This window comes from Yarrowia lipolytica, chromosome 1F, assembly GCF_001761485.1.
Source record: "Yarrowia lipolytica chromosome 1F, complete sequence".
NCBI lineage: Eukaryota > Fungi > Ascomycota > Dipodascomycetes > Dipodascales > Yarrowia > Yarrowia lipolytica.
In genome coordinates, this window is record NC_090775.1 from 1,072,752 (window position 1) to 1,095,751 (window position 23,000).

The 23,000-nt window shown below is 50.3% G+C and overlaps 10 protein-coding genes and 2 non-coding genes across 12 annotated transcripts; 7 read left to right on the plus strand and 5 right to left on the minus strand.

The window, feature by feature from the left end:
* Positions 1–389: 389 nt before the first annotated feature.
* YALI1_F10731g (uncharacterized protein) lies at positions 390–2,735 on the plus strand (the record flags this gene model as incomplete). The annotated part of the gene is made up of 1 exon (XM_505118.3): positions 390–2,735. The coding sequence occupies one exon, from the start codon at positions 390–392 to the stop codon at positions 2,733–2,735; it is 2,346 nt and encodes a 781-aa protein (XP_505118.3).
* A 239-nt stretch (positions 2,736–2,974) lies between these two features.
* Positions 2,975–3,074, plus strand: YALI1_F10757r. Its single transcript has one exon. It is a non-coding gene; the product is annotated as a tRNA-Leu (tRNA).
* A 197-nt stretch (positions 3,075–3,271) lies between these two features.
* YALI1_F10760g (uncharacterized protein) lies at positions 3,272–4,024 on the plus strand (the record flags this gene model as incomplete). Its single annotated transcript, XM_505119.3, has 1 exon — positions 3,272–4,024. The coding sequence occupies one exon, from the start codon at positions 3,272–3,274 to the stop codon at positions 4,022–4,024; it is 753 nt and encodes a 250-aa protein (XP_505119.1).
* A 167-nt stretch (positions 4,025–4,191) lies between these two features.
* YALI1_F10774g (uncharacterized protein) lies at positions 4,192–4,689 on the minus strand (the record flags this gene model as incomplete). The annotated part of the gene is made up of 1 exon (XM_505120.3): positions 4,192–4,689. One exon carries the CDS (start codon positions 4,687–4,689, stop codon positions 4,192–4,194), a length of 498 nt encoding a protein of 165 aa, XP_505120.2.
* A 1,191-nt stretch (positions 4,690–5,880) lies between these two features.
* YALI1_F10786g (uncharacterized protein) lies at positions 5,881–7,461 on the plus strand (the record flags this gene model as incomplete). Its single annotated transcript, XM_505121.3, has 1 exon — positions 5,881–7,461. The coding sequence occupies one exon, from the start codon at positions 5,881–5,883 to the stop codon at positions 7,459–7,461; it is 1,581 nt and encodes a 526-aa protein (XP_505121.3).
* Positions 7,462–7,645: 184 nt separating this feature from the next.
* YALI1_F10839g (uncharacterized protein) lies at positions 7,646–11,200 on the minus strand (the record flags this gene model as incomplete). The annotated part of the gene is made up of 1 exon (XM_505122.1): positions 7,646–11,200. The coding sequence occupies one exon, from the start codon at positions 11,198–11,200 to the stop codon at positions 7,646–7,648; it is 3,555 nt and encodes a 1,184-aa protein (XP_505122.1).
* A 2,029-nt stretch (positions 11,201–13,229) lies between these two features.
* On the minus strand, positions 13,230–13,886 carry YALI1_F10866g (uncharacterized protein; the record flags this gene model as incomplete). The annotated part of the gene is made up of 1 exon (XM_505123.3): positions 13,230–13,886. The coding sequence occupies one exon, from the start codon at positions 13,884–13,886 to the stop codon at positions 13,230–13,232; it is 657 nt and encodes a 218-aa protein (XP_505123.3).
* Positions 13,887–14,009: 123 nt separating this feature from the next.
* YALI1_F10867g (uncharacterized protein) lies at positions 14,010–14,342 on the plus strand (the record flags this gene model as incomplete). The annotated part of the gene is made up of 2 exons (XM_068283290.1): positions 14,010–14,149; positions 14,195–14,342. The coding sequence occupies 2 exons, from the start codon at positions 14,010–14,012 to the stop codon at positions 14,340–14,342; spliced, it is 288 nt and encodes a 95-aa protein (XP_068139391.1).
* A 2,096-nt stretch (positions 14,343–16,438) lies between these two features.
* YALI1_F10893r lies at positions 16,439–16,620 on the minus strand. The gene has a single exon (XR_011031486.1). It is a non-coding gene; the product is annotated as a YALI1_F10893p (small nuclear RNA).
* A 651-nt stretch (positions 16,621–17,271) lies between these two features.
* YALI1_F10900g (uncharacterized protein) lies at positions 17,272–19,443 on the plus strand (the record flags this gene model as incomplete). Its single annotated transcript, XM_505124.3, has 1 exon — positions 17,272–19,443. The coding sequence occupies one exon, from the start codon at positions 17,272–17,274 to the stop codon at positions 19,441–19,443; it is 2,172 nt and encodes a 723-aa protein (XP_505124.3).
* A 252-nt stretch (positions 19,444–19,695) lies between these two features.
* Positions 19,696–20,109, minus strand: YALI1_F10928g (uncharacterized protein; the record flags this gene model as incomplete). The annotated part of the gene is made up of 1 exon (XM_505125.3): positions 19,696–20,109. The coding sequence occupies one exon, from the start codon at positions 20,107–20,109 to the stop codon at positions 19,696–19,698; it is 414 nt and encodes a 137-aa protein (XP_505125.1).
* A 1,013-nt stretch (positions 20,110–21,122) lies between these two features.
* YALI1_F10938g (uncharacterized protein) lies at positions 21,123–22,973 on the plus strand (the record flags this gene model as incomplete). The annotated part of the gene is made up of 1 exon (XM_505126.3): positions 21,123–22,973. One exon carries the CDS (start codon positions 21,123–21,125, stop codon positions 22,971–22,973), a length of 1,851 nt encoding a protein of 616 aa, XP_505126.1.
* Positions 22,974–23,000: the final 27 nt, after the last annotated feature.

Below are 23,000 nucleotides of genomic sequence, written 5' to 3' on the forward strand. Positions count from 1 at the left end.
TATCGGTAGAAGTACGAGTCCCGGTATATGTAGTGCTCGTACTCATTTGGTACAGCACTTGTATCGTGCTTGTCGATGGGAAACAATGACAAAACTGCAACACTCTTTCAAGCATTCTGGCATCATGGTTCTAAGTCCTGCAGCACACAGTTCATGACCTCTCTCCATTGTGGAATTGGGAGGTGTGGTACAGTCTGAAAAACAACGTGATTACGTGGGTTCAAGGAGTGCCTTACGGTCATCACAAAAGTGCACTTATACCGTCAAATAAAATGGACAAAATTTCCGCTTCCATCCATTAAAACTAACTGGAACAATATTTCACCTCCAACTACCATGATTACTCTCCATTGGGTCATTGGTCCTTTCATAGACTCTACTACCACTTCATGCACGTAAACGCACACCAGTCCCAATATCAACATCGCCAACACACAGCACCCCCACAACGCCATATCGTCATGTCCAGCTCATCACTCGGGATCGACAAGCTGGGGTTTGGCATGGGCCGGTCGTCCTCAGACATGAGCCGCGAAGATCTCTCAGGCATGTCCGGCTTTTCCTCTGGCATAATTACTCCCTCGCAATCCGTCTCTGGCTACACTACTCCTCAGGGACGTCGAAACGGCCGTGCTCAACCTCCCAGTGCGCGCGCCGAGCGCTACGTTGACGCTATGGCCGAGGTCAAGGCCATTCTCAACCCCCACAACCTCGCTCTCACTGAGGAAGAGGTTGATTACGCCGTGGACCTCGACTGGGACGCTATAGGAGACGTGTCTCTGGAAGCTGTGGCTCAGGATGAGCAGGAGGACTTTGTGGTGTCTGAGAAACCTGATTCAGAGGCGATTGGACGCAAAAAGCGCGGCCTAGAGCAGCTGAGAGCGCAGCTGGAGGAGTCTGACGTGGCCCTCAAACAGCTAGAGGACTACCTGGCCTGGTTCCAGAAAGACCTGGGCTCACTGAGCGCAGACATGGAGCTGTTGCAGGGCAAGTCACTGGCCATCTCCGAGCGGCTCAATAAGCGAATGGACGTTGAGAAGATTCTGGCGCCCAAAATCGACTCTATGATCGTCCCGGGTCACATTTCACAGACCATTTTCGAGGGCGATCTGGACACTGATTGGATCAAGTGCGTGCACGAGTTTGATGCCCTTCAGACCGAGGAGGAGAGAAAAATTAAAGTGGAGGAGAAGAAGAAGGAGGGAGAAAAGGCTGATAAAGAGGAGGTCAAGAATGAAGAGAAAGTTGGCAACAAGGAAGAAAATGCCGAAGATAAAGACAAGGATGCAGAGGATACGGCTAACGACAAAACTGACAACTCCGCTCCTGTTGCACTCCAGGAATCTGCATTCGACAAAAACGATGCACCTGCAAAGCCCCAGATCAAGATTGAAATCTCAGGCCCGGCAGGACATGCTGCTGTTGTTGCATCTCCAGTGGTCAAGCTGGACCCCATCTCTAAGGCGTCACAGTTCCAGAGCCGGCTTCTCAAGGATAAGATCATCGAGCGATCACGGGACTACTTTGTTCTCAAGATCAAGCAGATTCGTCTCCCAGGCGTCAATGTCCAGCAGATCCAACGCGAGATGAGACAGAACAAAGACATGTATATTTATTTGGAGCGCCACTATCCCGAGCTGGCGGTGGGGCTCAAAAAGGCCTACGTCAACACCATCAAGTGGTACTACCTGTCCAACTTCACTCGGTACATTTCTTGTCTTGAAAAGCTGAATATCAAGACGGTTGACAAAAGCATTCTTCTAGGCACTGATGATGGCCGCGGGGCGTCCAGTGGTGGAATTCTGGGCGGAATTTACGGCTCTTCGGCTGCTACACCTCGAGACCCTTCAATTGCCACTTCCCAGGAGCTTATGAACACCACAGCCAAGCGGATTCGACAGCTCGAAGAGGAAGAGTCGACAGTCATGCCTGCCAAAATTGCCGAAAACAACCCTCTGCATCACTGGCTTGAAACCGGCTTCCGATCGTTGATGCAGGCGCTATTGGATAACTGCAACGTCGAGTATGAATTTCTCAATGACCTATTTGGAACCAGACATGCCGTGGCGCATTCTCCGCAGGCTTCTCCTGCCAAGCAGACTGTTTCCAGAATCGACAAGTTGTTTCAGAAGATCTTTCTGCCCACTTTTGAGGCCATCTCAAACTACACCAACGAGCTGACGAGTACCACATATGACGCTTTTGGTATGCTCATTTGCATTCGTATCTGCCAAAAGATGGCAGGACAGAGCCACGGGGTACCCATGCTAAGAGCTGTGTACAAGCGACTGGCCATGCTGCTGTGGCCTCGTCTACAGATCATTTTGGATGCCAACTGCGAGTCGCTCCGTCGAGCAGCCTCCAAACCCTCGTCGTTTGTGTCTGCTAACAACTCCGCCAACCCCAACATGGCTGCCTTTGCCCCTATCCAGGTAACTCAGGAATGGGCCAACTTCGAGGCCGCCATCCTGACACTCAGTAAACGCCCCAAGGCTGTACGAGAGCCTGTAGCTCAGTGTCTGGGACGTCTTCAGAATGAGTTTGAATCTTTTCTCACCAAGGTCAGTGGTTGTTTGGGCTCTTCCAAAACCAAGGGCATCCAGGAACGTCGGGAAACGTTTTTGTACAACAATTACTTCCTGGTGTCCACCATTATCGGAGATATTGAAGGAGATTTGGCTCAGGAACAAAAAACCCATCTTCAACAGCTCCTGGATGCTTATAAGCAGACTTGAGTGTAATAGGAGAAAGTACAAGTATATAGTTATGATTGATGAATGTAAGCATTGAGTGTAATAGGAGAAAGTACAAGTATATAGTTATGATTGATGAATGTAAGCATACAATAGTTTGATGGTGATATCTACGAGTAGTAGTTAACTGAATAGTGCTTCGTGAAATATGGTGATTGTATCCATTGCTTATATAAGCTGCTGTCTCGATCAGACGCCCAGCCAGACCCTGAAACGTCACGGGCAACCTGGCCGAGCGGTCTAAGGCGCCAGGTTAAGGTCATACCTTAACACAATATCCTGGTCTCTTCGGAGGCGAGAGTTCGAATCTCTCGGTTGTCATTCTTTTTTGCAGTACTCCTGTACTTTCCTTTCCTTCCCTTTTCCTGCTCGATTTTCCTCCTTAATTTTGCAGTATTTTTTTTTGGTGAGCTCCGCTGCTTCTGGTTAAACCTCCCTCTTAAAAGTGTACTGCAGTGAAGCACAGCATTTATGCACGACTGCAAAAAGCCACTGTCAGATCTCTCACCAACACATCAATGTCAGTACTGGGGGAGGAAAAACGCAAAGCGGTGCTCAAACAGGTTCTGGAGGACCCTTATCTTAAGGTTGCATGGCCCGAGGTCTCCGAGGACAAAAGGGAATCCATATTCAGTCTCTTACAATCGGCGCTGGCACCCGTCAAACCATACCGAGAGTCTCAACGACAGGCTAAAGACACAGGCGTTAAGCTGCCACCTACCCCAGGCGCTGTGGAGCAGTCGTCGCTGGGCTTCAATCCCGTCACAAAGGCACTGCAAAGCCAGGCCAAACAGAATCTGCTCAGTGAGCCTGTGAAGGAACCGATCACCATGGTGTTCATTTGCAAGGACGACATCCAACCCGAGATTCTCGTCAAACACTTTCCTTCGCTTTGTGCAAGTGCAAGCAACACACAGACTGCTGTAAAGCTCGTTTCTCTGCCAGCAGGCTCCATGGAGAAGTTGTCTGAAGTTACTGGACTTCGTGATCTAGGCTGTGTGGCACTCAAGGCCCATAAGGACTTTGATACTTTGTCCAAGGTGATAATGGCTTCTGTGCTTGACGTGGAATTGCCGTGGAAGTCCGAGAGTCCATTCACCCCTCTGGAAGTCAAGAGTCTGACTACATTTGCACCCATTAAGAAAAGCAAGAACCAGCTGACCGCTGAAAAGAAGGGAAAAGAGAACAACCAAAAGGAACAACAGCAGAAGCAGCAGAAACAAGGGAAACAGGGCAATGCGAAGCCCAAAGGAAAAGTCACCAAGCCTTAGTCATTCTGCAAGTACATTAATTTATATTGAATAAGTATCTAGCAAGCGTACATACAAGTAGGCATATTAACAGAAATGGTCTTATTCTACGTGCACGTTTGTCAGCTCTATTAACCATTGTTACAAACACACTCTTGCTTCATAAAATCCATTTCTATCTTACTATCTTACTCCTCCATATCATCCTCATCAGACGTTGCTTGCTCGGCAAACTTCTTTGCTTCAGCAAGATGCTCGGCGCTAATATGCTGGTGCTTGCCTCCGGTCTCAGAAGCCGACACCCAAGAGATCTCCAGCTCAAACTCCTTGTCCTTGGTGTCCTCGTGGGCCAGGTATATGATTCGGGCAGCCTCATTGACGGCGTCTCGGGCGCTGATGTTGGGGAGATCCAGCTTCTCCAGCTCGTTCTTGGCGGTCTGTCGGCCCTTTCCAGCGGCGGCTCCGTGGTAGCCCCAGAAAGACCCACTGGGCTCGATCATGAACAGATGGGGTCCGTCCTCGTCCACTCCTCCAAGAATGGTGGCGATGCCAAATGGACGCACCGAGTTGTACAGCGTGTAGGCCTGGGTGTAGGAGCCGAGTCGGTCGGCAAAGGAGTCCACGGGGATGGCCTGCTTGTAGGTGGATCGCCAATTGTAGGCTTCCGATCGGCCTCTGCTGACCATGTGTCGTCCGTCGGGGACCAGACCAGAGTACACAACACCAATGTGCTTGTCGACGGTCTGGATTCGCTGGTTGGCGCCGGGAACAAGCAGCTTAGATGTGACAATCTTTTCGAGCGCAAAAACAACGCCGTCCTTGCACTTGATGGCAATGGAGGTGGAGCCGTTCTCAACGGCCTTGCTGGCATACTCCACCTGGAAGTTTCGACCGTCGGGGGAGAAGACGGAGTTAGAGAGATCGTATCCTGTTCCGATTGAGGACTGTGTTAGTTGGTTGATGGGCCCGCAGCGGTGTTTGGAGACTACTTACCATTGCGTTGGTTGTGGTGTGGAGGTATGGAGATAGTGCTGTAACGTGTGGGTGGCAATAGGATTAGGTTTGGGAAGAGATCTAGAGGCGAAAGTAGGTGGTGAGTTTTAGTTGGGAGTGTAGTTGAGAAGTTGTTGATAGAATGGTGGCGAGGGGGTCGTTCGTAGTGGCAATATCGGTGGTCAAATACCGGATTATTAGTATTAACATGGCCAAATCAGGGATATAGGGGTCAATTGAAGCTTCTATGTTGCACAATAGCTCATTACTGACGTACATCTGCGACTCTCGTAGCCAGTGTGTGCTTGTCTCGCACAAGTATCGTATAAATACCTACGGTACTGTAAACTTTGACGCGATAACATCACCACAACCATGACCAACGATGTCATCCGGATTGTCGTCTGTGGAGACGAAGGTGAGTTTCTTTTACCAAGTCATTTGTGGCGCATACTAACACAGGCGTGGGCAAGTCCAGGTGAGTGAAACTCCGTCTTTCATTACGCTCAAGACACAGCTAACACAGTCTGATCACGTCTCTCATCAAAGACACTTATGTTCCCAATATTCAGAAGCTGCTGCCGCCAATAACGATCCCCAAGGGTTTCTCGTCTTCACCTGATGCGCCATTGTCGACTGTCATCGTCGATACACAGTTTTCCAATAGTCCAGCAGAGGCCGAACATCTGCACCGAGAGATTCGACAGGCCAACGTCATCTGGCTCGTCTACAGCGACCACTACTCGTGCGAACGGGTCTCCATCTTTTGGCTGCCATATTTTCGAAACCTTGGAGTTAACCTGCCCATTGTTCTGTGTGCCAACGTCTTTGACGATGTCGATAGCTGGAACTCGAGAGACAGCGAGCGGATTATCTCCGACGAGATGATTCCGATCCTGCGTGAATTCAAGGAGATAGAAAGTTGCATCCGAGTGTCGGCTAAGCTCAACCACAACATCAACCAGGCCTTTTACCTGTGTCAAAAGGCTGTTATGCACCCCATCGCTCCGTTGTTTGATGCGAAAGAAGGCAAGCTGAAACCCAACGCAGTTGCTGCGCTTCAGAGAGTGTTCTTCCTTAGCGATAGAGACCAGGACGGTTACCTGTCCGACCAGGAAATGCTGGAGCTGCAGGTCAAGTGTTTTGGACGAAGTTTTGATGCTACTGATCTCATTCAGATCAGAGCTCAGCTGGCCAAGATCAACCCTGCTCTAGCTACAGAAAGAGGCGTATCAGAGGAAGGATTCATTACTCTCAACCGTCTTTACGCAGATAAGGGCCGTCACGAGACCACATGGGGAATTTTGAGAACGTTCCATTACACCGACTACCTGTCTCTATCTGATCAGTTTCTGTACCCCAAGCTCGACGTGCCTGAAAATTCGTCGGTAGAGCTATCTCCAGAGGGATACCGGTTCCTGGTGGATCTCTTTTTGCTGTTTGACAAGGATAATGACGGTGGTTTGAACGACTCAGAGCTTAAGACACTATTCAAGCCAACCCCTGGAATCCCACAAAAGTGGCTGGATTTCAACTTCCCCTACACCACCGTCCACGATGAACAGGGCTCCATCACCCTGCAGGGTTGGCTAGCACTGTGGAGCATGACCACCTTTCTAGACTACAAAACTACCATGGCATACCTTGCTTATCTTGGATTTGAGGGTGACAACAGCAAGAAGCGATTCAGTGGCTCATCTGTGACCGTTGCCATGACTACTGCCGCCGCTGCTGCTGCTCGTTTGACTGCTTTCAAGGTCACAAAGCCGAAAAAGCGACGATCTCGACCTCGACCATATTACAGAGCCACTCCCAATGATAGATCTGTGTTCAACTGTTTTGTGTTGGGCTCTCATATGTCTGGTAAGACATCTCTGCTGGAAGCTTTCCTCAATCGACCTTTGATGACAGATATCTATAAACCCACTATACGCCCTGTGTCTGTAGTCAACTCGGTGGAAATGACAGGAGGCAAGCAGTGCTACATGGTGATGGAAGAGCTGGGACAGCAGGAGGCGGCAGTCTTGTCCAACGCCGCTCGGCTGGAAGAATGCGATGTGATATGTTACACCTATGACTCCTCAGATCCAAACTCCTTCTCATATATTGATGGTCTGCGAAGAAAGTATCCCGTGCTAGACACTCTTCCGTGTGTCTTTGTGGCTCTCAAGGCCGATAACGATAGACAGCAGCAGCGGTTTGACCTGCAGCCTGACGAGTATACCAAACAGATTCGAATTGCGGCTCCTTTGCATGTCTCTTCCAAGTGGCCCTCGTCGGTCACTGAGCTATTCATCCAGCTAGCAGAGGCTGCCCAACAGCCTGGACGAGGCCTTCCTAATCAGGATCCGGAAGAGGAAACTAACACTATTATGCCATTTGCTCTAGCTGGGGGAGCTACAGTACTGCTGGCAGCTGCCGTAGCATGGATCTTCAAAAACGTTCGAGTTGCTGGCAGAGAATAGATACACGCACCGTGCTGCAATCACTTCCATTGTAATATATTCACTTTCGACTTTGATACTGCTTGTAATCACAAATACAGGTATATAGAAGGCATATACAAGTAGCACATATAATGCTCCACTTCCCCGACTATTACATAATATACACTCACTATTTACACACATCTCCTTCCCATCCCCAGATCTAGTAGTTTCTCTCCCTTTGAGCTTCTCGCCGGTAGACCTCATTGAGCTCATCCTCCAGCTCCTTGATCTTCTTATCGGCGGCAGCCTTGTCGGACGCTCTCATCTCCTTCTCCAGCTTGAGACGCTGCTGAATGTCTTCGTTTCGAATACCCCACAGGACAGACGAGAACGGCTTGCCCATCGGCGAAGCATGAGATTGGTGAGAGTCAATCTCCCGCGCAGTCACCTGTACCCGTCCGAGATCCTCCTCGTCCGAACCCAGCGACGAGATGCTAGCCGAACTGATTCCACTGCCGAGTTTTCGTCGTGGAGAAGTCCGCTCTAGCTGATCGCCCAGCTGCTTCTTGTCCTCCTCGCTTTGCGCCAACCGCTTCTTGTAGTCGTCTCTCTCCAGGCCAGCCTTCTTGTACAAGTTGCTGAGCGACCGGTATTGCTCCTCGTGCTTGTTGTTCTTGTACTTGAGAGAGTCGACTTCAATTCGCAGCTGATGCAGCTGCTTTGTGATCTCCGAGTTGCCCTTACTCACCAATCGGCCAAGGTCATGCAGAGCATCGTTTGACAGCTTGGTTACCACCTCAGCCGACGGTGTGCTATTGGCCTTCATCAGCTTGGACAGGTCGTCGTCATGGGCATCCTTCCACACAGGGCCAAGGATGTTAGCCAGCTTCTCGATGATGGATTTCGAGAAGTCCCCTCGGTTGCACTCTACGTTGAACAGCTTCTTCTGCCATGACGACAGCTGCTTCTGGTGGGCTGCAGACCGCAGATCCGAGTCAGCTTGCACACGCTTGATCTGAGCCTCCAGCTTGGCCTTCTCCATCTCGCTGTGCTTTCTGTCGTTGGAGAACTGTTCCTCAAACTGGGTGAGCTGCCTAGTTAGCTCCATCACTCGGGCCTCGTGGTTGCCCATATGCTCAATTCGACTAAGAGCATCGTCCAGTTGTGCCTCGAGATCGTCGGTGAACTGTTCACGCAGCTGGAGTTGGAGGGTTGTCTCTGTGAGCTTCTGCTCAAGCTCAGAGGCAGAAGAACGCGAAATGGACTCCTGCTCGCTGATCCGAACATGCAGTGCTTGCCGCTCATTCAGCAGCTCAAGTACAAGCTGTGGGATAGTCATAGCCTCCACATCAATGTCGTGGTCGACCATGACTGTAGCAATCTGGTTCATGCTAGCCTGGAGAGAAGAGACCTCTGCCTTCAGAGACTCAACCGTAGCAGTCAGGGAAGAGACCTCCACTTTCTTAGTTTCCAATTCGACATTGCGAGTACCCAACTCCACGTTTCGAGTCTCCAGATCTTCCCTAAGAGTATCAGACTCTCTCTGAAGGTCCTGTCGCTCTCGCTTGACTCCGGCAAGCTCCATCCGAGCAGTGTCGGCATCCTTCTTGGCCACACCTGCCTGCTCAGTGGCAACTTCCAGCTCATGCCGTACTTTCTCCAGCTCGCCCTTGACTCTCTCTACCTCCTTCTCATCTACTCCTCCTGTCTTAAGCTCCTCAAGCTGCTCCTCTAGGCTGCCCGCAAACGCACCAATTTCCTCGTTGAGCTCCGTCGCACGCTGCAGCTCGGCGTCCATACCCTGTAGCCGCTCCTCCATCTCCACCAGTGACCGGGTCTTCTTCTCCACGTCCTTCTTCAGCCGCTTGTTGTTGTTTTCCAGCGTCTGAATGTCAGGGTACAGCGCCAGAATTTCCCGTTCATAATGCCGCGCCTCCTCGCGGTGCTGGCTCAGCTCGTGACGTAAGTTGTCGTTCTCTTGTTCTTGACTAGAGAAATCGTTACGCAGATTCTCTATCTCAATTCTCAGCGCCTCAATCTCCTCAGCAGACTCCTGGGCGACTCGCAGTTGGATATCCTCGTAGTCCTGCTCGAGATTCTGAAACTCCTGCTCCGTAAGCCGGAACTTTTCCTGTTGAGCAACAATGTACTGCGTGATGATGGTCAGGAAGGAGGAGAACCGCGAGTAGATAGAGTCCTCATCGGTCTCAGAATCAGCATGTCCATCAGGATCGATCAGATTCTGCAGCTTGTGCATCTGGTCCATAACATGAGCCTCATCCGTGTCAATATGCTGAGAGTGGCGATTGCTGTGGACCAGAGGAGGCGTGTGGCTGTACTGCCGATGTGTAGCACCGCCAGGACCTCCACTGCCACCGTCAGAAACAAAGGACTGGCGAGATATGCTTCTGTTGGACATGAAATGATTGTTGGGGGGCACACCTCCTCGCGAGGGTGCACGTGAACCACTCAGCCGGCTCGAACGACCAAATGCACTGCTACTGGAGCGCATGTCCTCCCAGTCTTGCTGCTGCTGTTGTTGCTGCTTGCCCTCGAGATACTCAATTTGCTCTTCATAGTTAACGACGCGTTCCTTGAGCTCCCTGATCTCCTCCGAATCGATACCGCCGTCTCGCTTGCGCGACAGCTCCTTCTCCATCTGCTCAATCTTCTCCTTCATCTCGTTATTCTCGCGGATAGCTCGTTTCAGAGCATCCACGCCTCCGGCCTGAGATCCTCCCTCGCCTCGGTTCAAATTGTTTCGCAGCATCATATTCTCGACCTGGAGGTTGAACTTGTCGTTGACCAGCTTGTCGACATGGGCCCGTTCCTGCTTAACGCCCAGAACAGTCTTGTCGTCGAGAGTGGCAGGGACGCTGAACATGTTGTCGTCTAGAGACTTCATGTGAAAATGTTCCGGAGAGGGAGGGGACTCGAGGTCGGTGTCGCATCCGAGATCTACGTCCTCCAGGGTTGCAACTCCGTGGTGGATGACGCTGTCGGTGTGCATGCTGGAGTGTCTAATGACGCTGTTGAACGACATTTCACGCGGAGGAGAAATTGTCTGGAAAGACGACATGCCTTTCGATGCAAGAGGGGAGCCAGAAGAAGATGTGGGGGCGACATTGGGGGTCTTCTTCCTAGCCAGAGGAGATAATGACGACGTTCGCTCGGGAATGAAAGCATTAGGTAGCTGAGAAACAGAACTTTGTTCAGAAACGGGTATTTCACGATTCTCCTTGTCATCTGCTGTTGTAGTTGTCGCTGCTGTTGCCGTCTCCACCATTTGCTTGGCTTTGGTGCTGGCTGTTGATGTGTCAGGGGTTTGTTTTGTGTCTGTGCTTCCGAGATCTGTGACCTTGCTGGGTTCTCCGGACGACTCCAGAGACGAGTGTGAGGCCGGAGACGCGCCCGGAATCGCTTCGAACTCTGCAGGCATGTCTTCGAAGTCCAGAGTTTCGAAACCGGCTCCAGAGTAATCCTCGGTGACGTTGGAAGATGCATTGAGAGAACTATCCTGGGCGCTGACGCTCTGTGTAATGTCGCGCTTGCCGCTCTTGACATCCAGTTTGAGGTTGTTGAACATGGTTAGGTACTCGTCATCCTGAAACGACATTTCAAACCCGCCAGGAGACGAGGAACCAGGGTCTGTGGTGAGGTTGGAATGGTCTGCATTTGGGGAGTCGTCGGCCGCGTTAGGCTGTGCAATGACCGAGCCGTCGGACAGGTTGGCGGACTGCGTCGGCTCGGACGACACGGTATCTCCGGTCGGCATGGTGGTTGTAGGGTACTTGTTGGGGTGTGAAGACTGGTGAAACGTGATACGCGAAAATAGACTTCTGTGTTGATTATGTTGTAGCGCGTAAACTTTGGAGGGTGCAGTGTGTGGGGGGGTATACCTATGGCAGAAGGGGGAAAGGGTACATTTGTGAGAAGTATGATGTTTGGGATGGAGTAGTAAGAGTATTTGGTGACTGTATTTTTTTTCTAATTTGCCTGGTGGTATGATATTAGCTACACCACATGGTGGTTCTGGCGTTCTGCTCCTGCTTAATTAAACTAAACCTTCTCCAACTAATGTTCAATAACATTTTCAACTAGCTTTGTAGGGGGAGTAAGGGACAAACTGTTGCGACAGCTTGAGAAGGCACGTTGGAGATGGAATTGGTGCCTAGAAAGAGAAATGTTGTCGTCCTGGCATGTCTATCTCTAGTACTGGTAAGAATACTGAGTCTTTATGTTTAATACAAGTACCTGGTAGTCGTACGAGCACCATGCAACAGTGCACATACTGTATCCCTCCTTGGAGAGCTTACAGAGCAAAACAAGACGATGCCATACTGCACCGGTGCTGCATGTGCTGGTCTGTATTATGTATCTTGTTGCAAAATAATGAATATATTATTCAATTGTTTGTTTGGATTGTACCCGACCTGTGATGTTTACCGCTTTTGTGTGTGTCTGACTGGCTGACTGGTTCTTCAATATGCACTCCTGCAAGTATTACGAATACGACTGGAACGAGTCCCACCGAGGGCAATGGGTGTTGGCAGAACTTCGTATATAAAAAATGATGTCATTGAAACCTGGACTCAACGAAGTGGAACAATGCTGGTAGCTTCGAATAGAGGACAACAAACTACAAGTATTCGCACATTCATGGTCTTCCACGAGTATATACAAGTATGTGCTTGTAGCTGCAACTGATAACTGAAGGCAGACTAGTATGAACTACTAAACCGCCCCTTACTTAACAGGTCTACAGATAGTGACGCCCGATTTTGATGACTTGGATTCCAGAGGAGCTCTTTACCATCGTCCTGAGTTCTCTAACTCGTCCCTAAAAAATCTGGAACATAGGCAGGAAACTACTTAGCATAGACTAAACTAGCGGTGGACAAACAAGTATGTCACGTGTTTTGTCGGTTATGTGGGGCGAGAGGCATTATTCTTAGAGTGCTCTTAGGGCTATTTGTCTATTGATGATAGATGGTGGGGTTATATAACTGCTGTTCCTGTTCTTGAAGTTCAAGACTGTGTTCCCCCTGGTTGAACCTCTCAAACTTCCTCTGTAGAAATGCATGTCCTGATGTTGCAAGTCTGACAGCTCCCGACCTCTTGATCAGTTCGTTAATTCATTCAAGATATAATCCCGGAGAATCTATAAAACTGCCGCTATTGCAGTGATACTATTCCAAGGGGTCTAGCCGGACGGCTCTATAGAATCTATCTGTAGAGGCAGGCTCTGCCCTGGAGTCTCACCACCTCGGACATGGAAAAAAGTAGGCTCACAAAAAAATCAGTATAACCACCTCGGTGGTCGTATGATACTCTCCATTAGTGAGGGGTTTTCAACTCGGAGAGGCGCTAGCTTAGAGCTGGGCTACTTGTAGTCGCTGGTCTCGGTTCGGGTATGTACTGTAAAGAGATGCAAGGCATGTTTACTGTACATGTATAAGTACTTACGTCTATGGGAGGTAGTAGTATCGCTATAAGAACTACAGGTCATGGAGCAACTTCAAGAATTAAAACTGTATATTATAGATCCACTAGACTGCTTAGATGAGAGCGGCAACGGCACCAACAATGGCGACACCAGCGGCGAGCTGGACGTTGAAGGCAGAAGCACCGTTGGCCTGCTGGGGAGCCTTGGAGGCGGCAGCGGGAGCAGCGGAAGCCTTAGCAGATTCCTTGGGGGCAGCAGACTCCTTGGCAGGGGCAGCAGACTCCTTGCGGGGGGCAGCAGACCTTCTTGGCGCGGGGCGGCCAGAAGACTCCTTGGCGGGGGGCAGCAGAAGACTCCCTTAGCGGCGGCGCAGAAAGAAGAGGGAGCGGCGGCGGCGAAGGTGGCCTCCGGCAGCAGCGGAGGTGGCCTCGGCAGCAGCGGAGGTGGCCTCGGCAGCAGCAGAAGTGGCCTCAGCAACCTTGGGCTTTCCTCCACCGAGGATACCAAGAGAGGTGGCGAGCTCGAGAACTCGAGAAGTGGCGGTCTCCCACTTGTCGGAGAACTCGGGGGTCAGAGAGGGGAGAGAGGGGGTAACAATGGCGAGAACGGCACCGATGTTGGAGATGATGTTGGACAGAGCCTGGGGGACATCGTAGTGCTCAAAGGCGGCGTTGAAGCCCTCAACAGCCTTCTTGTAGTCGTCGGAACCCTCAAAGACATCAAGAGTCTTGGAGGCAGCGTCGAGCAGAGAGGGGAAGTTGGTCTCGTCAAGGCCGATGGCAATAACGGGGACAGCGGCGGTGAAGAGAGCGCCAACATCGGGGTTGTTGGTGACGATGTCAACAACAGCCTGGATCTCGGAGGTGGCATCAGCGTCAGAGAGGGAGTCGTCGGTCTTGGCGGCAGCAATACCCTCGACAACGTCGTTGGCGATAGAGGCGATGATGGGGTTTCCAGCGGCCTGGACGACAGCGGCGAGAGCGGCGACGGAGAGAGTGGATCGGATGGCAACCATTGTTAGCGAGAGTGTTTAATTATCAGACGAGGTCTGGTTTGCTAGAAGGGGGATCACCGGGGCTTTTATAGCTATGTTTTTCGCCCTCTCTCCACCTCGCCCTGCTGCTAGTGCCAATGAGCTATGGGCTATGACTACCAGCTATTGCGCTATTGCGCTACTCGAGCTATTGCCCAACTATGCACTCTAGTGACTCTGACTAAAGCAAGACTTTGTTGTCGCCCGGAAGGACCGCCAAGGCTCACTAGTGGGCCCACTAGCTCGTGTTGACGTGAAGAGGGGCTGTAGAATGCGTCCACTGTATCCAGGTGTCGTCGTATATCCGGCTGCCATGGCTGTCACTTTAAGGTGACGGGTAACGGCGTTTCGGTGAGACAGGGCATCGGGATCTGTCTATGGAGAGATGGGTATCATTTGCGTGACGCGCTGCTGTTTTCCTGCCGCTGCAACAGGTGACCTGGACCTTTAGTCTAGCTCTGTTTACATCCCCTACCCTTGTCGGTCTAGCTAGTCACGGTCGAATTAGTGAGCGTCATTTTGGGAGAAGTGAAGGGGATGTGAGACGTGTCGAAAAGCCGACTTGCGTGATGCCAAGAACAGCCAAGCCTCCCCAGACCGCTTTCGTATAATATTACCTGTGGAGGGGTGGGGATACGAAGTTAAGAGGAGAGCACTGAAAAGTTGAGCCTGAACTCAACGTCAAGGCCATGGCGAGGATACCACAGCCAAAGGCGATACAAAAGAACACAAACAACCACTCTACATTGCCGTTTTTTTTACAACTCAAGCAAGATTGGTCCATTCTTGTTTTGTTTTTAATCGGCCTAGCGCCAGTAGTGCCTCGCTTGTCTTTGTCCATTGGTTTGTGTGGGGTACTAACGCCACGGGGCTAGACCAGAAGCACCGAGAAATTCGGCCTTGCGTTGCAGAAGAGGTGTGTTTTAGCATGCTTGGGTTATTCAGAATCGGTCTCCCAAGTAGCGAGCGGCATAATTGCTAGCCAGACCATACTTTTTCTGCCTCTTGTCTTGACGTCACATTTGTCACCATCCCAGTATCAGACGACCAGAATATTCTCCGCACTTGATTCCGCTCCAAGGCCCAAATTAGTTGCCCCGATTGAGCATCTTGTTAGTGTAGAATGTCCCCCATACCTTTTACAGAACCGAAGTCAGTTTGGGGCTAATGTCGACCCGTAGCGCTTGTGGATACCGCAATGGCCGCCACCAAGGACTGCAGTACAAACAGTATTCACCAGGTACACAGCTAAATGTTTGGTACTACATGGGCTCCCTGGGAAACCTGTTTCAACTACATGTCGTATAATTCCAACAGGGGTGTTGTCTATTCCACAAGGGGGATGATGGGTGGGGCTACGTGTACGGGTAGCTGTTATTGTACAATACATACAAAACTGGATGTGGCTTCGAAACTAGACACTGTTGGGTTGTTGAAACTGGGCATGGATATCCAGCCGGCCACTTGATTGTTTTGGGTCAGACGTACTTTAAGGGTCCTCCTCATTAAGTCGATATGACGGAAACGATAGCCATGCGATATACTTGCTGGGCTACAAGTACATACTGTACGGGTACCCCACATACTGTACTCGTAGTCCGATCGATGTGAAGGCTAGAATTAGACACGTTGTCGGGACACCACCACTTCAGCGTACTTCAGAGAGCTGGTGCAAAGCCCCTGTGGCACGGTGCACTTGAATGATGCGAAGACCCTGTGCCCATATACGTTATTCTGGACTTTAGACGACTGTATGGGCTTCCATACTGCATACATGGCCCCGTTCTAGTTTAGTCCGGGCCAAGCCAACCCCTTCCAAAAGTAGGATTAACAATCGCTTTATGAGGAAATGGAATGTGGACAGTGTGCCAGGCTCTATAGCCCGTCTGAGAGCTGCTTTTCGGAGTGCTTTTAAAGCAGCATGTGATAGGAAGAAGCCACATTTGATAGTGTCAAAATAGATGCGCCCAGCTGAGCTACTGTGCGAATAGAGCGTGACGCCTCATCCAGCCCCTGCTGACAAGGGAAGGGCCTTGCAATCACTCCGGCTAAAAGCAGAGTGTTTTACACACTCCGTGTTTCGAGTACCGGCAGTTGGAATGTTTGTTTTTATTGGATAAAGGAGGGGAATCGCGAAACGGAAATGGAAGTCTTGGAGAGGGACTAAAGCAGGTCTGTACAGCACTGTATAAACCAAACATTGCTATAGGGAAATGACAAAGGAGATCTCCACTGGGCGTGACCCTTTTGACAATAAGAACTGCCCGTGTTTTTTGGTGTCTACGAGTACAGTACTTGTACAAGTACTTATTGAGCATAGCCGTTTTGAAAGTGCCTTACAGTCTCTTTGAAGTCTCTTGACATGACAATATATGAGCACGAAACAGCTGTTATAAGTGCAAGTGAAACAGGTCAGTATAAGCACAAGTATTGTACTTGTACTTGTACAATCAAATACCGACGTATACAATATCCATTTGCATTCACCTATTCTGGTCTTTATGACTTGTTTCATACCCTCCAAAAAGTTGAAAATTTCGACATGATCAGGACTCGAACCCACACGGTCGAAAAAAAAACGGTTTAAATCTCTTTGTAAAGCGTGTCATCCTTATGCAGGGGCCATGCTAATCTTCTCTGTATTTTTTCAAATTGACCATATGTCCCGAAGGACGGAAATTTTGTTTTTAAATCAACTTGAAGGGCAAAATATGTCACGTGCACGTAAAATACTTTGAGTTGGAAATGAGTCGCGAAAAATTCGACCCAAGAGAATCAAACCCGCTGAATCCAATTATATTGTTTATTTTCATGTGACTCTCCTGTGGCGGTTTGTGGCAGAGCTTCAAAATCTGGAAGTTGGGGTTCTCACGTGACTTGGGGTTAAGATGTCAGATAGCTTCATTATTTGGCCCAAACAGATCTCAAAAGAGAGAAAACCGAAAGCTGACTGAATTATCTGGCTTGGGAGTCGCTATGGGCAATCAAACGACTTCACTTTGACGTAATCCAAGTCGCCCCTATGTCAAAAGAACAATGTATTGCACGGCTGAATGAGTTTAGCGGCTGGGGATGTGATATTGTAGGGGTCAGGAAGTGGCACATCGATGGCTGCAACGAGTTATCCAAGTCACGGGGATACAAGGATCAATCATTATTATTTTGAGCTGTACAGTCCGATTATTTTCGACTACAGGCAACCTCTCCCATTAAACTTCTGACATCTCCATTCCAAGGTGTAGACGTGCAAGTTTGGCGTTAGTGTTTGGGGATTACGCAGCATAGCCTAACCCTAGTATCCAAAAGTGTAAACAAAACAACGAACATCACGATAGAGAACAGAACTGTACCTCAGTGGACGAGCAACATGACGTCTTACGCGCCCTCGAGGATAGAGGTGGATGAAGACGACACAAACAACCCCAGCATGCCTCCGATCCTGAGCGACTATGCGCGGGAGCTGTTGGCGGAAAAGATGCGTTCCACTTCGGGGCCTCCCTCAGCACACAACACCAGTGTTCCTGGCAGGCTACGGAGCTATGGACGTGAAATACGAGATCCCAGAGAGCTTTCCAGCAGCTCACGACGTGCTCCAATTACCACGACGCCTGCTCGAGCGCACCACATGGCTGCTGCTTCTACGACACAGGATGACATAATGGATAGTGACTCTCCAGAACGTCCCTCCCCTTATAGTCCCCAGACTCCAGGCGTGGGGTTGCGAACAAAAACAACACACGCCACGTCAACAGCACCTAACAACCACAACAACGGACACACTCAAACGACCCGCGTTCGTAGGATAGGACGAGGGCTGGGTCCTCCTAAACGGGCCCCTCCTCCGTCCGAAGGAGGCGTCCCTGTTCCAGTGGGGGACGAGATGGTGGTGGAGGAGGTTATTTCCAACGAGACCGGTGACCTGAGTCCGCAGATGAACCGGCTGCGGTTTTCGGAAAACCACCACGGCAACGGTGTCAGCCCCAACCGCAGTGGTCTGGTTCGGTCCGACAGATCTGCGCGGTCTGACCGGTCCATGGCCGATCGCTCGGGGTCTTCGGGCATGGGAGGATATAAATCGTCACCGCTGTCGGGGCCACGACTTCACGAGCGTCAGGTACTCGCTCCCGTGTCACCTAACACGCTGCCTCCTCCTCGAATGGACAAGTTGATGCATAATGAGGAGCAGCAGTGGCGAGAGCGGATGGCACGCGAGGAGGAACGGGAGCGAGAGTGGCAGCGTCACGAGAGAGAACGCCAGGAGCGCGAACGGCAAGAATCGGAGCGGCTCGAACGCATCGAAAGAGAACGCATGGAAAAGGAGCACATGGAGAGAGTGGAGCGGGAGAGAATGGAACTCGATCGACAACGAGCACGGGAACGAGAGCGGGAACGGGAAAGGGAGCGCGATCGAGAACGCGAGCGGGAACGAGAGAGGGAACGGGATCTCGAGCGGGAACGAGAACGTGAACGAGATAGAGAACGAGACAGAGATCGCGATCTGGATATCTCTTCTGTCCAGGCCTATGACAAACGCAAAATTACCATCAACGGCAAACAGTATGTGCGGTTGGAGAAGCTCGGACGAGGAGGATCGTCTGTGGTGTACAAGGTGCAGGCTGCAGGAGCCAAGGACGTGTACGCTGTTAAGAAGGTGATCTTTGACGATGTCGATGAGTCGGTCATCAAGGGCTTCAAGGGGGAGATTGATCTGTTGATGCGTCTCAAGCACGAGAACCGGGTGGTGGAACTCATGGACTACGAGATGCGGTCTTCACAAGTCTATGTTGTGATGGAGTGCGGTGAGATTGATCTTGCCCATATTCTCAACAACAGACTGAACCAGCCCCTCGACATTTCATTTGTGCGATACTATGCCACCGAACTGCTCAAGTGTGTAGATGCCGTACACCGAAACGGCATTGTGCATTCCGATCTCAAGCCAGCCAACTTTCTGCTTGTCAAAGGCATTCTCAAAATCATTGATTTTGGAATCGCAAATGTCGTCCCCGACTACACCGCTAATGTCCATCGAGACGCTCAAATGGGCACTCCTAACTACATGGCTCCGGAGGCTCTGATTGAAACCAAAAACTCCAACGGGGTGGGTCCTCGAATCAAGATTGGAAAGCCATCCGACATTTGGAGCTGTGGGTGCATCATCTACCAGATGATCTACGGCAAGCCTCCGTACGCGGATTTCCAGGGTATGACACGTATTGTTGCCATCATCAACGAGAAGACGGTGGTGCAGTATCCGGCCATCACCCCCCTTGGCAATGTTCCTGTTCCTCCTGCTGCTATTGAAGCCATCAAGGGGTGTCTGATTCGAGAGTCGAACCGACGGTGGACACTGGAGCAGGTGATGGACCATGGTTTTCTCAATCCCATGGCTGTGCAGAAGGACTTCATTAAGAACCTGCTCAGTAACGCCATTGACTACGGCCAGGCTCATACCGAGAAGGTGCGTGGTCGGGAGCTTCAAAAGCTGGTGGATTCTGTGTGGATGAGTCTTTCCAAGGAGGAGATTAACCGAAAGTGATTGGGTGCGAGGAACAGTTGCACTTTTGAATAGAGCCTCGCTCGTAATTACTAATGTCTATAAGACCAATAGCTATTTATTGCATTAACAAACTAAACATAAACAAGAGAAAAACTGAACGTACTGTACAGTAGGTGTTTCTACCGATAAAGGATAGCGCATACAAGTACTAGTACATACTACAAAATCCATACTGTACCTTTTGATCAATGTATTATCGCCTAAAATGCATTTTTCTTTTCCTCCTTATATCTACCACTTCTGCTCAGGGTTCTTGGCAAACTCTTCGTAGTCGGCCAGGTTGAAACAGCTGAGCTCGGTCTCGTTCTCAATGCCGTACTCCAGCAGCGTCTTTTTGTCGTCGTTCATGTCCAGCATCCACTCGGGGTTGTCGAGGTTTATGGCTAGGTTCATCGTCTTGGAGCCGTGAGCCTTGGTGTAGATCTTGAGGGCGTTCAGGTCGACAGTTCTCTGGGCCCGGAAGCCCCCGTTAGTCTTGACCACCTCCTTGATCATCTCCAACAGCTGGGGTGCGGTGGTGGTGGTGAGGTCTATCGACTGGAAAACGTGGTTCTTGATGGATCTGTAGGCCAGGGACTTGACGACTCGCACGGTGAGGATGGCCATGGTGTTGGGCCGGGTGGTGGAGGTTAGTGGGGCATCCATGGTTGTTGTTTGGGTGTGCTGTGCAGTGTGGCGTGGGTCTTGAAACTTCAGTTCTGGCTGTCTGCAGAAATAATTTTGATAGGGTTTAGAGGTGGTTTAGAATGGGAGTGCAGGCGCGTACATAAAGCTGTGGGGTTGCTAGGATACCTGTACCAGCAGTCGGAGAAGTACGAGTAGTACTTGTGATGAAGATACATTTATGTCACAACTTTCTATTGGTCGGATAGCGGTTTGTGTGACTTTTGCTTCTTCCAAAAGTGTTATTTGTCTCAGATAAGCAGACTCTACTTGTACATTTACCACCAGCACTGTATAAGAGCTGTATGATATACTCTGATAAACAACTATCGTCCCACTTTGGGCCCAAGGCTCTTGGCGTGAGACCAATCCAATGTATACAAACGACTGTGGATATCCATCGGCCAGACGTTTGTATTTGTGGGCCTACCGGATGTGGTTTTTGGAGTTCCATAGTCCTCCCTGCCACTGCCTAAAATAGCTCATGTTTGAAAATTAGCGTGGCAGGTTCGTGATTACCCTTTGGGTGTTTTTGAAAATTGGAACTGGAATTGGAGTTTTTCATTGGGATAGAGTACGAGTACACTACAATAGCGACTTGCAAAAATGGGCATAGGCGACGGAGAAGAAACCCGGATTGGAAAAAGATCAAGTGACACAAACAAACACTCGCACAAACACTCGTAGCATTGAGTACTTGCACATAGCATCTCCACATGACATGTCAAAACGATCAGTTGTCTTGTCTGCAGGACCCGCATAGACGATACAAGTGTATTGCCATGAGGGTTTGGGGGATTGGCATGCTTACTTATTCGGGCGAGGTGAAGAAAGAGCACGAGAAAGGGGATATCAATTGAGCATACAAACGCATATACACGGTTACAAACGGCATACAGACGGTATCCAGACGGCCGTAAGCAGCATACAAACGGCATACAGAACAAGAAGCACCAAATCGACCTCATCACACGACCCCTCACGCTCACCATACCATGTCTCTCCCTCAATGGATAGCGACGCAGCACAAGGCCTTTTTGCGATGGGCAAACACGTACTTAGAGGCCAACCAGATTGGCACCATGGTCTCGTTGGAGACGGACTTTTGCGACGGTGTTCGGTTGTGCCAGCTCATTGAAATCATAGGAAAGGAGTCGCTGGGACGGTACAGTGGCCAGCCCCGGATGCGGTTCCAAATGATCGAAAACGTCAACACCGCTCTGGCCTTCATTCGACACAGAGGAGTCCAGCTGCACAATATCGGCGCCGAGGACATTTGTGACGGCAATCTCAAGCTGATTCTGGGCCTGCTGTGGATCCTTATTCTTCGTTTTACCATTGAAGATATCTCCGAGGAGGGTCTCAGTGCCAAGGAAGGCCTGCTGTTATGGTGTCAGCGCAAAACCGCAGGATACAAGGGGGTGGCAGTCAAAGACTTTAGCGGCAGTTGGAGTGACGGCCTCGCTTTTTGCGCCCTGTTGGACAAACATCGACCTGATCTCATTGACTTCGCACAGCTAGACCCTACCAAGCCTCGAGAAAACATGGAGTTGGCTATTAGCATTGCTACAGAGCAGATTGGAATCCCACAGATTCTTGATGTCGAAGACATCTGTGGTGTGGCTAAACCAGACGAGCGGTCTGTCATGACATATGTGGCCTACTGGTTCCATGCCTTTTCTGCTCTGGACATGATTGAGAACGCGGGAAGACGGTTAGAGAAGTTTGTTGAAATGACCTCGTCGGCCTATGCCATGCAGTCGGGCTACGAAGAACGTATGAAAGCGCTTCTCAAGGCGATAGCCACTCAAAAGGAGAAGTGGGAACAGGCAGCTGACCCAGAGCATTTGGCCTACGTTGAGGTCAAACAACAAACTGCAGAACACGCAACTTTCAAAATCAAGACGAAGCGGGAATGGACCAGGGAAAAGGCCTCGCTGGCCTCGCTGCTGGGAAACATTCGCACAAAACTGGCCACCTACAACCTCAAAGAGTACTCTCCTCCCGTTGGTCTGAGATCAGCGGACGTAGAAGCAGCATGGAAAGAGCTCCACATGGGAGAAATCAACCGATCAAAGCTTCTGAATCAGAGTATGAGACGACTCAAGGAAAGTTTACGTAAACGGTTTGCTGATGCCGCCAACGAGTTTTCAGATAGACTGTCGGTGCTGTCAACTGCTATTAGCCAGATGGACGGACCTCTGGAAGACCAACTGGAGGAGATTGCGGATATCAGTGAAAAGCTGCGTCCTCTGACCGAGAAAATACGACTTCTCAAGGAATTGGACACCAGCTGCGTGGAGGCCAACGTCGAAGAAAACGACTACACAGTGTACTCGTATGACGAGCTGGAATACGATCTGGGGCTGGCCAAGGAATCGGTCAAGAAGAAACTTGCATTTATCGAGAACCAGATTGTGGCTCGAAACATGACCAACCTGACGCCTATCCAGCTGGAGGAGTTTGAGTCTGTCTTCCGACACTTTGACAAGAGCCAGCACAATGCTCTGTTGGAGTCCGAGTTCTCCGGAGCTCTGGCTTCTCTCGGCCTAGTGTATTCCGAGACTGAGATGCACGAGGTGTTTCAGGCGGCCTCCGAGGGACAAGTTTCAGTGTCGTTCGAGCAGTTCATTACTTTCATGGTCGAGGTGACCGAGGACCAACTGTCTGCCGAACAGGTGCTGCAATCGTTTGCCGAGGTGGCAGACGGCAAAATGTACGTGACGGAGCTGGACTTGCAAAACTCACTCATCCCAGAACCTATGATTGACCAACTCAAAGATACAATGCCCAAGACAGCCGACGGCTTTGATTACATTGCCTACATGGAGCGCTTGACCTTGTGATATCAAATATAAATAGACGTTAGCATA